General features: G+C 33.6%; 1 protein-coding gene across 1 annotated transcript; it reads left to right on the plus strand.

The window, feature by feature from the left end:
- Nucleotides 1-1,099: 1,099 nt before the first annotated feature.
- LOC106159758 (calcium/calmodulin-dependent protein kinase type IV) lies at nucleotides 1,100-17,707 on the plus strand. The gene is made up of 12 exons (XM_087002943.1): nucleotides 1,100-1,295; nucleotides 3,343-3,421; nucleotides 5,102-5,164; nucleotides 9,453-9,535; nucleotides 13,186-13,258; nucleotides 13,482-13,520; nucleotides 13,785-13,836; nucleotides 14,030-14,104; nucleotides 14,566-14,641; nucleotides 15,394-15,511; nucleotides 15,670-15,825; nucleotides 16,184-17,707. Exons 1-12 carry the CDS (start codon nucleotides 1,201-1,203, stop codon nucleotides 16,286-16,288), a joined length of 1,014 nt encoding a protein of 337 aa, XP_086859069.1. The 5' UTR covers nucleotides 1,100-1,200; the 3' UTR covers nucleotides 16,289-17,707.
- Nucleotides 17,708-17,730: the final 23 nt, after the last annotated feature.

The following is a 17,730-nucleotide window of genomic DNA, read 5'->3' on the forward strand; positions in this document are numbered from 1 at the left end:
TTGAAAGTTAAAGCATTTTTGCCCATTGAAAAGATCTGAGTCATTATCATGTTTGTGATACTGTTAGACACGGGTTGGTTACAGAGTTTGTCATAGTTAACAGAAGGTGAGAGGCTTGAAGGTCTTGAAGTTGACAGTGTGCACTTTTCCACAAGGTACGCCTACTAGGCTAATGCTATATGCTAAAGCCCTAATGAAAAATTACGAAGCAATAGCACAGTTATGATCAAGGCATGTGTATGTTATTTTTGTAAAATTTTGATTATTAGGTTTCTTTGGTTGTAAAAATAAATATGTACATGCATTTTTTGATAAGTCTTCAAAGGTATTCTTACATAAATGTTAGTGATTGTAGGCTTTTTAAAGAAAATTGATTAATATTTTTCACATATGTATATCCTGATAAAATTCTGATGAGTTGCTGTTGCTGAAATGGTGCACCAGAAGTGAGAACCTGAAAACAGGACTGCTCGCTGCTATTGATTCTTTACAAAGCTGAAAACGTGGTTAGGCCTATATTCAGCTGAAAAACACTGCCATTGTTTTGTGTAAATCTTCACGTTCTGCTTTCATCTCGATCGGTAAATTTTAGAACCACAAAAAAGACCACGCTAGCAACCACAGTTGTTTGTGGGTAGTTTGATGCCCGTTTCGATTTTTATTGAATTTTGAACGCGTGACTTGTAGTAGCGCCGAGTTTTTGTTTATCAAGCTTCCATTAGTAACTAGTTTACGTAGGTCAATTTTTGATAGATTTGTTTAGAAATACTTTAACCGATTTTTTGCAATTTGGTAGACTATTGTGGTATAATTCTAAAATCTGTTACTTGTGCCTTTTAGGTCTTTTAGATCGTTCAACGATCAACTTGACAAAGCGCGTGAATCCCGGTTTATTAGTCCTTTTGGACGCAGTCGAGCTAGCCCCAGGAAAAGGGGCTATACATCAAACTATTTAACCTCTTAGTTAATACTGTGGGTGATTTGACAGCAGATTAAAAGATTTGTTTGACAAGCTGTAATTGGCGCGGCAAATTTCACAAAATGACGTCAAATTGGGGAATCCCTTCTCGATACGCATGCTCACTTCAATTTCATGACGTCACGCATAGTGAAGCAACAACAAAACCCTGAACACGCACTAGACTGATCGTAAGACTCGATATCCGGTGAGAGCGCAAGCAACAGAAGAAACTAACGATTATGCCAGTAGAAAAAATGCAAGACTATTGGATTGAAGATAGTATAAAAGACAAGAAATTTGAAGATTACTACAACATAGTTAAAGAATTGGGAAAGTATGTAATTTAATTTATATAGTCAATAGATTACTGGGTTGCTAAGGAATTTTTAACTTAGTCTGTGTGGTTGAAGTAAATCCTTTGCTGAATGGATGCCCAATGCATCAATGAAATATCAAATTCTCTGTCAGATTTACGACGTTTGGAGGAGTATTTTGCGTTGTAGTATATATGAAATCCCACTGTATAATTTCCAGCTTCTGCACAGAAAAGTTTGCTATGTTATTAATAGTATGTTAGTAAATAGTAAATTGATAAGTTGGTTAATGAGCGCGACCGACCCCCCTTTTTTTGCAGCTTTACATCAATTAATTAATTTTTTTCAAATGAAAAAAAAATGCACTGGTATGATAAGTGGGAGAAATATACAATTGACCTAAGAAAAACTCTGATTCTGTTGTTTTTAAGCCGTAAAATAGCGGTACAAAATAGCCCACTCAGTGAGGTTAACATCCCCCTTAAAAAGCTTTAGCTACTATGCTAAACAGAATCTAAAAATAAAATTTCTTGTACCAATCTTCTTTATAGAGATGTTGTTAGTTAACCAACTCATCAATTTTGCTTGGTCCTGTATAACCTTTGCATCACATCTTTTTAGTATTTAAAAGCCATACATACTTTCAATATCTAGACTGAAAAATTGCTGCATATGATATAATGCAAAAAAAGTGCATAATTAACATGCACTTACAGCAAATGGTGACTATACGGGTATGTTTTGTGTTTAATTTTTAGGTTAATTTGGACCAACATAATCTTTATCAGTTTTATCGTTTCTATCTAAAGAATTAGTGTGTGGGGTGCAAAATGTTTTTTTATAGATTTCTAGTATTATATTATCAAGTCTATTTTTTCTTTTTGCAAGAAGCAGCTTCTTTTTTTCTTTTCATTGGGGCCATTCAGAATAGCTGATCCAATTACTAACTGATCCGCCGACTAAATATGGCGGACCCTACTTCAAAAGCGATGCTGCTAATTCCGTGATGGCCTTCCTGCCTCCACTGTTGCTGCAGGGGTCTAGCAATTAAACTTCAGAGGCGAGATTTAATCCATTTAATGGTGCGTGTGGAGGCAGGGAGACCACCGGGAATCAGCAACATTGCTTTTGAAATGTGGTCGGCCATATTTAGTCAGCAGATCAGTTAGTACTCGGATCATCTATTCTGAATGGCCCCATTAACAGGGGTGCCCTGCAGCAGATATATAGTTATGTAGTGACATGCCACATCCAATGTTTTTTTCTGTGGAGCCTAGGGACAATCAAATGTCACTGGAGATGCAAAATGATAGTAATGAAATACAGGGTTTTGTATGGTTGGCATGCAATGTTGAATATGTATCCTTTGTTTTAGCTTTTTCTCTAGGGATTGACACAAAAGGGTTAGTTGAAATAAGTGTTATATGAATAAATACAACTTGAAATATTGAAAATCTATTGCCTTACGTAATGGATTAATTATCATGGACAGATAATGGATTTCTTATATAAACAGTTTATGGTCAATTTTCTCATGCAAATGGAGGGTCATGGCCAGGGGGGTTGAGGGTTGGGTAGTTCAAACAAACTGCCCTTTCTACTGGAAAAGGTTCTGCTCTGGTGAAGTTTGAATAATACGTACCCAAAGGTTTCATGGAAAAGGTCCACTTTTTCAGAACCCCCCCCCCCTCCTTTTAAAATTGCTGGCTACTGTCCTGCTCTGCATGTATCATAAATAGGAAGGCATCTTTTCTTCAACAGGCAAATGGAAAAAAAATGAAAAACATGATAAAGGAAAATGAATAATAGAAAGATAAAATATTGTAAGTTCATTATAATTTGAGTTGGGTTGTTGCTACTGGATGCAGACAATTGTTTTCTAAAAAATGAAATGTGTTCTGAAATGTTTTCTAAAAGTCAAAAATAACCCTATAAATATTTGGAAGGTAGCTACTGGTATCCACCCTAAATCAGGTCTGTTTTTCTTGATCTTAGGGGCATGTTTATTTATATATTCCGTCCTTTTCTGTGGTTATTATAGAATAATTAACCTGTTTTCTTTTGCAGGGGCGCTACATCAGTTGTCTATAGATGTGAACAAAAGGGTCTAGCCCAACCATGGGCTGTCAAGATATTGACCAAGAAAGTAAGCATAAAATCAAATCTCTAAAAGGTTTTGTAGAATCTTGCCTTAGGTAATTATCAGTGTAATGATTTAGTGGATTATTAACAAAACAGGATTTATGTGTCCTTCCATTTTTCTTTGATAAACATACTAAAATAACATTGTAAAAGTGGTACTTAGGCATCTGGTGGAGCAGTTGTTATTCACATTCTGGAACTTAGTGGGGGTAAACTTTTTAAACTGGTAACTAATCTAACATTCAGCATTCTGCTTTCAAGTTCATATATCAAATTGTTTCAGTTTAACATCCGCTGAGCATTAAGACTTGTCAGCTAGACCAACTTTGTATTTGTAGACAAATGAATCTTTGGAATCATTTTCTACTGGGAAACTATTTGATTGTGTAAGATTCTATTAGAATTTTTAAAGTTCATTGGTTTGAGAAAAAGATGAAAAGTCCATCAATTTTTCCCAAAATCAATTGGTCATGATGTTGATTTGTCTGAGGGTTCAGTAGCTCAAAGTTTGTTGTTCTGAGGTTTCATTTCCTCCCAAAATGAGAGTTCATTGGCCTGAAGATCCTAAAACCTGATATAATGGGAATGGAAACCAACACACCTTTGCATTATGTTATTGTAATACTAATATACTATATAGTAACTGGCATGACAGGGTGTGCCTTACTAGCTGTCAGCAGTAGATCTCTGTGTCCATTGGAAAATATTTGTATGGCTTGGCCATCCATGCAAATGCATTTAGCAAACACTGAAGGCTTAATTGTACTAAATTAGAACTTCCAATCCTTTCCTGGACACGTAAGAGCATACACAGCAAATCCATTTAGATACAGGTACCACAACTAAACTTAATTAATTGTTTATATCCTTGGACTAGACAGATATAAGGATATGTGGTATCGACTAAAGCATTTAGTGCTGACTGTTCTAAGGAACTAGACGAGGCATCAGGGTTTTCTAAAACAAACCAGAGAATTTAGTTGCATCAGTGAGCAGTTCAGCTCAATTTAGTAAATGTGTCCATTGATTGATTAGAGCCAAACTTTGTTCTGATGTCAGAGATTGGTGGTTTTATAAACTGCAATCTTTGAATACACTGAGCCAGATATGGGGCAGATCAATAGACTCTTTTGCAATTAATTCCTTGTATTTACATTCACTTTACATGTACTTCAATTGATGCTGGAAATTATTGTTGACCTTCCCCTTCATCTGCCCAAACATGGATAGAAATTAACAGCATTGTGTTGGGAAGATTCATTAACTTTCTAAGTTTGTAGCAGCAAAGGTGCATAGGTGCAAAATCAGCCACAGGATTAATTGCAAATGCATTTCATTAGAAAAAAGTATATATGTCTTACATAGCATATAGCAACTGTTGTCTGACCACACATCATCTGGGGTTTTGCAATGAAGTGGGGATCACTAGAACTTGATTAAGCGGATCAATTAAAGTATTTCAATATTCTCAATGCATTTAAGCTGTTTTTTTGGGTCTTCATGGGTTATATATCAAGTTAATTGGCTTATGGGTTGGGGATCTGGTAGTCTGTATAAAAAACAAATTCTGCCTTACTGCAGATGAACATTTTGGTACAAAATATCTGTATTTCATTAGACCTTTTTAGGAATTATTTGAAAATCTGTCTGTGTGTTTTATATATGTGTCTACATTGTGTTTCAGGTTGACAAGAAGATTGTCAGAACAGAATGTGGGGTGCTGTTGAAGCTGAAGCATAGTAATGTGGTAAGCAGCTGCTGGTGGTTTTTAGTAGTCATTTATCTAAACACATTCTGGGGCCAAATGCATTATTGTGTTCAGTATGTTGTTAGCCCAAGGGGTTCTGCCTGTGGATATAAGTGATACATTGTTCTGGAAATTCTGGTGTCACTAAGCAGCATTGAATCCATAAACAATGCTGTGGCAGTGAGAGCGCTTTTGGCAAAGGAGACCTTATTAAGGGTATGTTGGGATTTAACTTTAGGCACAAGGATAAGGATTGCCTTCCTTTGCAATTCCTGTTGGAAGTGAGATAGTTCTAGAAGCATCTGTAGACTTAAAATATTGATTTGTGCTTCCCCCATAATCTATCATGTTCTGATGTAGATGCTGTTATTTTAGTGCCTTTATCACTGTAGAAACACTAAGCATCAACCAAGCCAAACAATTCTCCCTTAAGAATAAATATTATTAGTATGTCAAAATATATCTTCTCTACCCTGGCAACATAGGTCCATGTTCAATTGATAACCATAGGAGGGAGCAGGGGGGTACAAATGTGTGTGTGCCCTGGACAACCAGTTTTCCTGGAAGATTAGGTGTTCATGCTATATTGTTGACATATGATACACAGGTGGTAGACGTGATGTTTTATCTTAATAGGTCTTCTGTTGACATCGTCCTCATATAATTGATATTTGCCTGCCTTTGTTATGTACAGCTGAATGTGCATTGCTAGTTTTCTGGAAAACCAGAAAGGGGACGTTTGTCTGTCAGTGGTTCTACTGGAAAAAAATATAAGCATTTATTTTTTGTTGGGATTCTTAGCATTTCTGGCACCTTTGTAAATATATATATTTAAATGAATAAGCCATTCCCAGTTATGTTTTGATTTTTTTTTTAGTTTAAATGAAAGTCAGATTTTGGTTGTTATTGCATATTAATTTGATGTAGAACTTTTGTTCAGATTAAAAAGGCAACATAAAAATTGATATAGAATGAAGTACCCAAAGAGGTTTACCTGCAAGATGGATGTGTGAGGTGGCAAATCTTGTTTAATGTCCCTTTTCTCTGACCAATTTGATATTCACTGTATACATTCCCAAATTCCAATAGTTTGTATTCATGCCACTATAGGCTACCTATTTAGCACTAACAGAAAAACAGCGACTTTATCATTTATTCATAATTTAATTTGCCATAGTGTTTGCTTTGCTGTTGCTTCATATAGGATTATTTGATGTATGAATATATATCTCTTTATGTGCAATAAGATTGTATGGTCACAAGTTTCAGTCTTCCCGACTCAAATTCTTATTTCACTTGCTGGCATTTACCACTAATCATTTATTCTCAATTACACGTGGTTGCCATTGGAAACATGAAAACCCAGTCAAAATTAGCATTTTTTCAACTATTACTGGTATGCTTCATATGTGTACCAATTTGTTTTATCTGATTTTTTATATGTGTACAGGTGCCAATTTTTTAAATTTTATTTTTTTCTTATTTATTAATCAAAATTTATTGATTTCCATCCACTTCCTTTTGATCAATTTTGTCCCATATACAAAAAACATTTGGTAACTTACAATCTTCATTTTGCACCAATTAATAATGTCGTTAATATATATGCTTAGCAGCATGTTTTGTGCCTATTGTTGGCTTATTGTTCTTTTTCATCAAACTAATTAAATTGCCCTAGAGAAAAGTTCTTGTGTATGATTAGTTTTACTGTTGAGCTTTGTCCTAAATGGTTCATTTAAAAGCAATAACTAATTTAAAATTATTTAATGCGGCAAACTTGTGGGATGGAAGCAATTTTTTAAGTTCATTAAATGGTACCTCTCTATTTCATAACTATATTGTTACAACCTTGTGCAAAAATAAACTTATGGAAATTTTTATAAAGAATAACAAATTGATGCTATACAGCTTTTTTCCTGTCTCACTGATGCCAAGCAATTGATTGAAAAATGTCAAAAATATGTATATAGCAACAGACATATAGAGAACAGGCAAAAATTCTCAAATTTCTGTTTGTTCACTTTGGCCTTCATAGTTGTAAAGGCATGCTTTATTGTCTTTCTTGTAAACTTATTGACACAGCAAAAGAAAATGCAAATAACAGGTTGAATTAAGGTGTATGGAGCACTAGTCTGTTTGCTTATTTTCCTCCCACAGCAGTTAATTAGGGATGATAGGTAGAATTTGATCAGATAAGGCAGTTCAATTAGCTTCCCAGATTGGGAACTTTGTCATCCTTAACTTCTTGTCAGAATGAGGAATGTTTGCTTATGAATTAGTATTTTCTAGTGCAAATCAAGCAAACAATATTTGTACTTTGACCACTTCACTATTCTTCTCTCATTTGGAATTAAGTATTGTATTTATCACCAGTTCATACTAGTCAGCCATGCTCCAGTAAGTGTCCCTGCTCAAAAAGCAAGATTATTGTTGTTGTTTCATTTTCTACTTTAATCAGAATATGTAAATTAGAATTTTGATGGCCACAAGATGCACATATTTTTAGCATGTGCATGGTTTTGTTTATGATTTGTTGTGTTGTTGTCTGATCACTTGAATTAATCAAGTTAACTTAAGTTAGTGTTTATTTTGAAATTAAACTGGACAGTTCAAAGTGCTTTTAAGCAATTTATCAAGCAGTGATGGTCTTACAAATAAACTTAAATGAAATATTTGCACATTTATCAATGATATTTCACCTTTCTGTATTGGTTCATGATATTGATATAAACTTATAGAATATTGAGGCTCAGGTCTTTGAAACTTTTCTTAATTGATACTAATAAATGTTATTTCCTGCAGTTTATCTTTAGAATAATTTGATTAAGTTGCTTGTTTTGCTTGTAAGAAAGAAAAAGGCGTGAAAGTGTTATACATGGCCAAATACTGATACAAACTTTCTTTGCATATCTAAATAAGATATGTTATTGATTAATACTAAAATGATTGAAGTTTTATTCTTTATCTGCAATTTGCAAACTTAACATTTTGATTGATATATTTTTCTTGAAGCCAAGTGGCCAGAGATTAATGTCTAACTTTTGTGTTCTTGAGCTTGTATATCTCCCACACCAAGAGTTATAAGGGTGTTAATGCAGTTATCCATGTTCAATCCCAACTGTTTGTGCTTCACAATCTGGTTTCTAGGGTCAGGCTTCAATGTGACCTAGCTAAGCTATTTGTCATTAGTTTGCTTCTCTTTTTATATAGCAGTATACTCAAGGGGAGACTTTTTTATATGAAGCAGATTTTACCGGATTCAACTGAGGTTTTATACATGTACATGAATGTTTGACATTTAGAACAAATGTTAGTTTTAGACTACGGGTGCAAAATGGAGACAAGAGATACCCTGTGTGATATAATCCTGCTTGTTGTTCAGTTTTCATATTGAATGTTTTCAAATTGCCATATATGTAATATCAAACTTTGCCAAATACTTGAAAACACATTTGTCCTTGCGTGCATTCATTGCACACAAAAAAATGATATTTTATATTTTCTACCGATAAAAACACATACAAAAAAAAAAAAAAAAAAAAAAAAGAAAGGATTAGATAGGAGCATGTAGGCTGTAAAAATGCAAGATAAATTTGTCCAGCAGGCCTCATCAAGGAAGGAAGTCTTTACACCTACACACAACATGTCAGCCAGGCCAAAATAAACATTTTTTATTTCCCTCTATTGATTTTATTGGCTACTCAGAAACCTTCCATACCACCACCATTTGATTCAGTAAATGTACTTTGCTATTGTCTTACTAAGTATACATGTAAGCATTGAGAAATCTCACAAAGAAAGGTAAAGTTTGATTGGATTTCAGGAAACATTTACCAACACAAGCCAACTTAGAAGCTCACCCACTCATGCTCTCTATGGTCTAGTTTATCAATATTACAAGCTTGTATGGATTTCATAGAGGTTGGCTGTTATTTTATCACACTAGCTCCCATCCATTTAGATTCCGTAATATAATGAAAGTAGAAGCATTATAATAGCTGGGACAGTGTTCAATGCAAATGCTTTTCAACAACAGAGAATGATTGTATTTATTTTTTTCATTACGATTGATTTAATTGTTATATACATATATCTTGATTTTGCCTAATACAATTATTCAACTGCTAAAATGTACATTACATCAAGAATATATTGAGTATTGTAAGAATATTTAGGAATATTTGTATTTTTTCTGTAGCTTTATCTTTTCTACTGAAGTTGAAACCCTGTTACTTGAAAAGTACATGCAGTTCATCTCAGTACTGATCGAGAGCTGTTATCTTTTCAGATTCGACTGAAAGAAATATATGAAACACCTACTCAAATATACCTGGTATTGGAATTGGTGACAGGAGGGGAGTTGTTTGACAGGTATGTCAGTTTACCCACTTAATGCACTTTACAAATACAAATATACACTGCAAAATGTAAATGATTAAATTTGATTTTTTTTCTTCAACTGTTGAAAGCTAACCTCCAGTAAATTTGTTGTAGATTAATCTTTTACTACGTGTAAGAACCAAATAGTCTTTTCCTTTTGACTTATAATGGTTATTCAGACCACTAGGTCATAGCAATTTTTGAATATGATACACATTTTGGATATCAATTCTTATAATTTCAGGTGCTAGATATTCTGTTGTAAAAAAAATAATGAAAAAATTGATCTGCAGATCTACAGATTCTTATAACTTGAATGTTGGCAAACCAGCTTTTGTGAAGAATATTTCCCAGCAGATGTGTATTTGGAATATGTGTGAAGCTTTCATTATTGATACAATTCTCACAGAAAAAGCTTTCACCTTACTTGTCCTCAGCTTAGGGGTCAGGTGACATTCCTTCCTGTTTACCCATGTCTTAACAAATAACGAATATATAAACTGAGTGAGAGTGATTTTTATACAGGGAATTTACCAGCACAATAGGCAACATTTAATGGTGTATGTTTGGGTAGGGTGGGGTCAGAGGAGCCTAGGGCCAAACAGATAGAGCCTCCTCCCATTGATTTCCTAGGTGAATTCATCAGCGATAATGGCACAAATTATATTTTATATTTTTTACAGATAAAAACACATAATGCCACCAGATTTGTTTGTGCTGTTTGCTTTTTGCTGTTTTTGTGATTTTCTACAAATGTACTGTTTGCCTACTTATGTATTTCTAAGAACACTGAAACTGTATAGGTCATCAGAAGAAATAGGACATTCGTTGCAATCTACTTGCTGTTTGTTTCATGTGACATTGGTAACAAGTCAAAACAGCTGAACAGAGGTACTGCACATTCGCAATAGACCATTTTCTTTTCCTTCAGCTGATGATTAGTAACCTTATTGGGGCAGCTAAAATCGCATACAGTTCAGTTGTTCAGGTGATTTTCTATTCTTCTACTGTGACTAGAGTCAGTGCTTGATCTCAAAGATTATCTAATTGTCTTCTTACACACTGAGACCATTCTCCAGCACAATAAAATGTGCAAGAAGAAACATCTAAGAATTTTCATTGATTTTTTCTTGGCACTTTACTGAAGTCAAATAAAGTGCTGTTTATTTAATTATTATCTCAGTTGAATGTCTTTTGAAGGTATTGATAAAGTAATTATCATCCATAGCCTTATGGGCACTTCCTTCTCTGGAGACCAATACAGCAGTGGAGACTGATATGTCCATCTCATGTCAGTAAATAATGGCAGACAGAACTTTTGGTTTATCTGCTTTTAAATCTTCCTTTCGTCTCTCTTAGAACATACTTAAAATGATCTGGGGAGCTGGGATTGAAAGTAAATTTTCAGACCTGTCAATCTTCTAACCACATTAGTTAAGTTAGATAAATGCCATGTCTTATATATTGAAAGCAAATGGTATATATTACAAGGTAGAATAGCTTGTGGCCCCTTGAATTTGGTCTAGGCATTATTTCATCCATCACGTCATCTAGGCAGCTACATAGTTTTCTGTATATATAATGGGATTGTACATTAAAAAGTGATAGGCAGTTGCTTTTGGCTTGTTATTGATCTTATGTGTACATTCTTGATGCTTTCAATTCTCAGAGCTGGAGTGTTGAAATGACTGGGTGGATTAAGATAAATCTGCATATAGAAATTGAAATCATACATCTGGTGTTGTACTGTTCCTTATTTGGACAGTAGATTATATTACATAAAGTTTACACTCTATAAAAATTTCATACATTTCATTTTATAAACACAAACTGTCATTTGTGTCAGCTGACTCTAGTAAATGATCATCCTTCTGGTATTTAAATAAAGAGCAGGCACTGTATTCCTAACTTGAAATTTATTTTCTAGGATAGCATCCTGTTTTAAAACAGAGTAATTTAAACACCAATCGCCAAGTAAGAGGATCAATTGACTTTGAGTTATTTGTTGAAAGTATTATTGGCTATCAGAGTAGAAGGATTATGCAGCAGTTTGCATCACCTGGGTCTTCTCAAGGTATAAAGGTGTTGGTATCTGTAGTGCAAACTATTATGGTGTTGTAAGACTAGAAGTGGGATTATGAAGGAAAGGAATAGAAACTGTAAGATTTTAATTATTTTGATAATATGCTGATGTGGTTTTGATAAGAGGCTAGTTGCTACATGAAGCCTCAGAACTTGAACAATCAAGTATCGCATATTTTAGGTGAAAAGTAGTTTTTAATCAATCAGCTCATGTAATATTGGCAAAAGTTTGGAATCCAAGTTTTTTTTTGTGTCAGGACTTTTTTTCTAAAAGAGGGAGAACCTGGCTACAGAGAATGAACAGGGGTGATATACAATAACAAGTAATTGATGTGAAGTACTATGTGAAGCAAATTTTGATTGCATTTTCAATACTTTCCGTCTATTGCCCAGTGTTAACTACACTTAAATTCATATGTGTATGATGGGTTCAAGGTTAGTGTGAATAAGACAAGTCTTGCTATTCTTTGAAGACAAGTGCAGGACTAATGGTTCAACTGATAATTTTTGGGTGGATTTGGTTTCAAAGTACTTATGACTGGTTCATGGCTCGTGTCACTGGCTGATGTAACCAAAATGTACATATATTTGCGCATCTGTTTTTGAACTTACTAACAGGTACATTTTCAATAATAGTAAAATAGAAACATGAAATAAAGTAAAAACGGGAAGGTTATGTCAAAAAAGGAAGGGAGGATTAAGAAGAAAAACATGTCTGTAGTTTCCACAGCAGTCACCCTAGATAAGTTTTTGTTGTAATAATTTGTTTCTATTGAAATTGCACACAGGTATGTGGCGTCCTTTTTATATTCAGGCATAGCCTTTTTAGCACCCTATGAATTAAATAGATCCAGAATCATTTGTGAATAACAATGACTTATGCTGACTGATAACGACAAAATATTTTGGATTATTTGTCTAACTGATTATTTGAAATTTATTTTAATTCCTTGGGTCATATTTAAAACTGGTAATAACTAGTTACAATGTGAAATGGATTTTTCTAGATAAATCATTGTTTGGCTAATCCCTGTCATCTAATAAAAGCAGCCTTGATTGGCAAAATCTCAAACAACCAATACCTTTTGTTGATTTCCCTACCTGGTATGGATGGCATGGTTAGAATGCTTGTGGCAATTTGGGGTGGAGAAGACATAAAAATATGTTTAAGTCAATTCCCGAGAATTTTTCCTCTAAGTGAAAAGTAATAAAAAAGGTGTGACCATTTATTTGTCTTATTATAAGACAACAGAAGGAAAAGAATGTTCTTTTTTTGACGTTTGGAATTAAGAAGTGTTCTGTGTGGTGTCAGAAAAAACTGACTCTTTTTTTCTTTGGCCACATTATCATTTCTATTCCGTTCAAATAGATAGCTTGCCTCTTTTGAGTATTAGAAATAGCTTTATATACTTCTGCAGCTTCTTCAAGCTAACAACAAAAGCCAGGTTGACCTTGTTGAGTTGAGCTTGATGCAAACAGTAACAGGAGAGCACAATTTCTCTTGTCCTCAGTTTTCACTTAGGTTGATTGAAACTGCATTCACCTTTTGTAATTTTCAGGATTGTAACAAGAGGCTGTTACAGTGAAAAGGATGCGGCAAATTGTGTCAAGCAAATGCTGGATGCAGTCAAAGTGGGTGCTCTTATGTCTGAGTTTATTATTGCATGTTGTTATCTCTATAAGCTGAGCATATACCGGGTACTTGTTTTTGCCAAGCATAATTTTTCATTTTTTGGAGGGCAGAATATCAATAAATGCCTTATAATATTTAAACTTATTATTAAAATATTGTAACAGTTTGAAGCATTTAATTCTTGTCCAACTATTTAGTCAACTTGCTATCTTTTACTTGCAGTTTCTTCACCAAAATGATGTTGCACACAGGGACCTTAAGGTAGATTTAAGTTGATTTACAAAATGAATAATGTTTTGATATTTAGATATTGTTCAAATAAATGACAACAATGAATTCACAACAATGGCACTGAAGAGCAATGCAATCTTTTTAGAGAGAATGAAAAAGGAATGATTAGATTCATTGGAATGCCAGGTAGAAGATAATTTTATAAACTATTGGAAAGAACTGGTATTTGTTTACACAGATATTGTTCTTTTGCAACATGGTTAAAATTCATATTTGTTTTCTGGAATTTTTCAGCCTGAAAATTTATTATATCAAGACAGCTCTGATGAGTCTTTGTTAAAAGTTGGTAAGTTTCATGTACTTCTATATTTTTCTCTCTAATTTTTATATCAGTCTCAAGTAAAGGGGAAAAATAAATGAAAACTGTTTGACTTCAGAATTGTTATAATAAGAGCTTACGAAAATAGTTAAATGAAATTGAAATGTGTGAATTCTTACTATAATTTGATAATAAGTAAATAAATTTTGCTACTTTTCAGCTGATTTTGGCCTGTCGAAGATTTGCGAATCAAACATCCAAATGTCCACAGTGTGTGGTACCCCAGGATATTGTGGTAAGATATCTAATGTGAAAGATCCATGGCAAAAGATAGTTAAGATAAAATTCCAGTGCTTGTTTGAAAATGACCTATCTTTTTTAAGGCAGGGGGGTTGTGTTAAAAAAAGGGAGAATACATAACTTGTACTAGTCATGCTGGAACAGTAAAACTTTATTTTAATTACAAAGAAGATACTTGAATATATTTGAATTCACTTACATAGGTTCATAATGCCTAATTAGCAGACAAAAGAAATCTTTTAAAAATATGATAGAAGACTTTGAATATCTTGCATCAATAATTTATCCTTTATGCATTTAAGATTTTATAATATCTTTCACCTTCTTTGCTCTGTGTTCAGTGTATAGGTGCTCTGGTTTTTATCAGTCCTGTTAGAAAAATGTGTTTTATTCTTTAAAATATTTAAAGGAGTGTATATGTCCTCAGGGAATTCAGCTGTGTTGTTTTGATTCCAGCCCCAGAAGTGTTGCAAGGAAATCCCTACAGCACTGCAGTTGATATGTGGAGTGTGGGAGTCATCACATATATTCTGTAAGTATCTACATATGAATTGCAAAACACAAAGCAAAATCTGGAAGGAGTCATCTTTAGAATAAACCATTGGCAAGAAATTCCAAGAACATATGATTTTCAAGCTTTTAAAATGACTGGACTCATCTTGCATTATTTATTTCATTACCAAGAGAGTGTTTTACCTACACATTTGTCTTGCATGGCATATATAATTTGAAAACAAATACTAACGTGTACAGATTTGTTATGATAAAAATAATAAGATTGTTATAGGGATAATAACTCTTTGTATGAGATCTATATTTCACAATAAAAACATTGTGAATAACTCATAGAAATATAATATATTCTGTTTTACCACAAAAACGGCAGTTATAGCTATTATTCTGGTATTTGAGCTTGTCTTTAGATCACGTGACCTCCATTGATGGCTATACTCTGTTAAAATCTCTTAAGAGATTTTAACACAAAACCAAACTTTTTGGAAAAAAACCAGAGACTAAGTTTGAATGTAAAAATGGATTCATTAACCATTGGTAAGTATGGGAATATTGTTGTTTACTCCAGGAAAATTCATTTTTTGGCTGAAGCGAAGAGTTATTATCCCTTAAAGGATAAGCACCTGTCAAGTAAATACTTTGTCCTAATTTGTTTCATGGTAACTTCTTGATTGTAGCAAAATAAAGGGTATGTGTTAACTAGTCAAGAATATATTATGATCATAATGAAAAATGTACATGCCTTTTTTCATCAAAGTCATATTTTTACAGGCTTTGTGGCTATGAACCATTTTATTGTGATAATGAGAAGGAGATGTATAAAAAGATTATCAAAGGGGACTACATGTTTGATGCACCTTGGTGGGATGATGTCAGTGAAAATGCAAAGGTGAGCATGGTCTATGTGTAAAGACACCACATTATACCTGAAACACACATCACATGGGTTTGCAGACCAACCAATAAAACTTTTCTTCCCTAGAGAACATTTTTATTATTTTTTTGGTAAATTATTTTTTCTTTTACAAAGCAATTTTTACTTGTCAGGATTTGGTTCGCCAGCTGTTGAAGGTTGATCCAGCAGAGCGTCTGACATCTAGCCAAGCTCTGGAGCACCCCTGGTTGAAAGGGGCATGTAAGAGCCAGCACATGGAGGAGGCTCAGTGCAAACTCAAACAGTTCAATGCCAAAAGGAAACTCAGGGTAATTAATTTTGAAAGATAACTGCACTTAACCATTAAGTATGACTGCGGTAAAAAGGTGCCTGTTACAAAGTTAAGCAATTTATTTCTCTGTTTCAAGTTTGTTTAGTGATTCTATGTGAAATGTGTGAAATTATCAGGTTTGTAAAAGTAAAAAAATTATACATGCACGCACACACACACACACACACACACACACACACACAAAGGATTTATACATATTCATGATAAACATCCTTGAAAGCTACTTCTTAATAGCACGTATCAATTTTTTAAATACAACTATATCACATTTTAGTCTGTCAGCAGTATGGTTGTTGTTGTTGATGTTCTTATTGCTGTTGATTTAAATCTTCCAGGCAGCTACAGCTGTTGTGATGGCTATGAACAAAGTGACCCTGGGCGACAAGGGTAGAGCACAGAGTGAAAGACGGAGTGTACCGGAAGACATGCAAGTCCCATAGAACACAATCTGTTTAGACAACTTGCAAACATGTACATTCTTGGTCTTTGTGAAGAGTATGGAAAGAACAGTGTGCTCTTAACATTGATAGGGTTCATAAAACTTGGCCTTCCAAATCTTTTATATTCAGTGAGACAGAAAGGGAAGAGGTATATATCTCACTGTGTTGCATTCCTCAAAGTTATCATATATTTTGTGGCATTGAGAATACAGAACAAACTATTTACACACAATTTTGCACTGAAATTTGATGGAAATTAATACATATAGGTCTGCTTCGTAGAATATCCTTACGTGTTGAAAGAATATCAGAACATTTTCAATAGGAATACAAATAATATCATTTCTATTGTAATGATATTATTGGCATTGTTTTTTTTTTCTTGTTCATTACATCCTGCAGAACCTTTTATGATTGAAATAAATCCAGTATTATTGGCATGATGGAAGATTTCACTGATGCATAATCCCAGCTCTGTGATTTTGCATTTGGATTGAATAATCCATATCTTGTTCTTAGCCAGTTAGTTTGGATTGATGGTAAAGTTATGCAGCTATATAATCTTTGTAACTTTCCACAATATCAGGCACATTCTCCATTCTCATGCAGATCTGTTAATCTATAATTTAAATATTTAGATATTAATGTTATTGTACTGTTAACTGCCCCCCCCCCCCCCCCCCAATTTTGAATGTTGTGAAATTTGGCAATCATTCTAACTGTTCTTTGGTTTTTGTATTTTGACGCTTCCAATCAATCATCTGATCAATTGTTTATTGCAAGAATGACTAAATGTTTTTTTTTCTTTTTTGCATTTCAATTAAATGCGTTATTACACCATAATAAACTATTTTCAGATATCTCATTCTAGAAGCTAAGCTTTTATTTAGAATAAAGAATTTCACTATTTATACATGTAACTTAATTCTTAACCTACTATCACTTTATCTTGGCTCTTTTTGTGCATCTTTATATGTATATGTATACTTGTGAATATCCGTCCAAAGAATAAAGCAGGCACCGTGGTACGTGTTGTGCTGCAAATGTAGTATACAGTGTTTTGCTGTAAAATTTAATTACTTTCAAGTATTTTCATTCAATTTTGTTTTGGGTGTCTTGCTCTTAAGTTTTTTGTCATAAGCAGGGCAAAGCTTCAGATGAGATTTATATCAAACATATTGCATTAACATAGCTTATTAACCAAATACTTAGATCTTGCAGCAGTATTTGTTTATATATTATCATCTCATATCACAGTTATATTGAAAACCATCTGTCTTTGCAGTCATCTAAAACTATTCACCATTCCATGATAAACTGTCACAGCTTTAGTGGTATAGTGTACATATTGTTTATTTGTCAAATTTTTTGTGAAATGTAATTATGCTTAAGGAAATAAAGGATTGTATATAAAATTTATGGATATAAAATGTAAAACATTT

The sequence above is a fragment of the Lingula anatina genome, chromosome 1 (genome assembly GCF_051362555.1).
Source record: "Lingula anatina isolate TDL-2025a chromosome 1, LinAna3.0, whole genome shotgun sequence".
In the NCBI taxonomy this organism is placed as follows: Eukaryota; Metazoa; Brachiopoda; class Lingulata; order Lingulida; family Lingulidae; genus Lingula; species Lingula anatina.

Excerpts from the sequence above, each read along its gene's own strand:
- LOC106159758 (XM_087002943.1), top strand. The coding sequence starts at position 1,201 with ATGCCAGTAGAAAAAATGCAAGACTATTGGATTGAAGATAGTATAAAA. Across the intron at positions 13,837-14,029 it reads TGAGTCTTTGTTAAAAGTTG|CTGATTTTGGCCTGTCGAAG; the intron begins GTAAGTTTCATG and ends GCTACTTTTCAG. Across the intron at positions 14,642-15,393 it reads GGAGTCATCACATATATTCT|GCTTTGTGGCTATGAACCAT; the intron begins GTAAGTATCTAC and ends ATATTTTTACAG.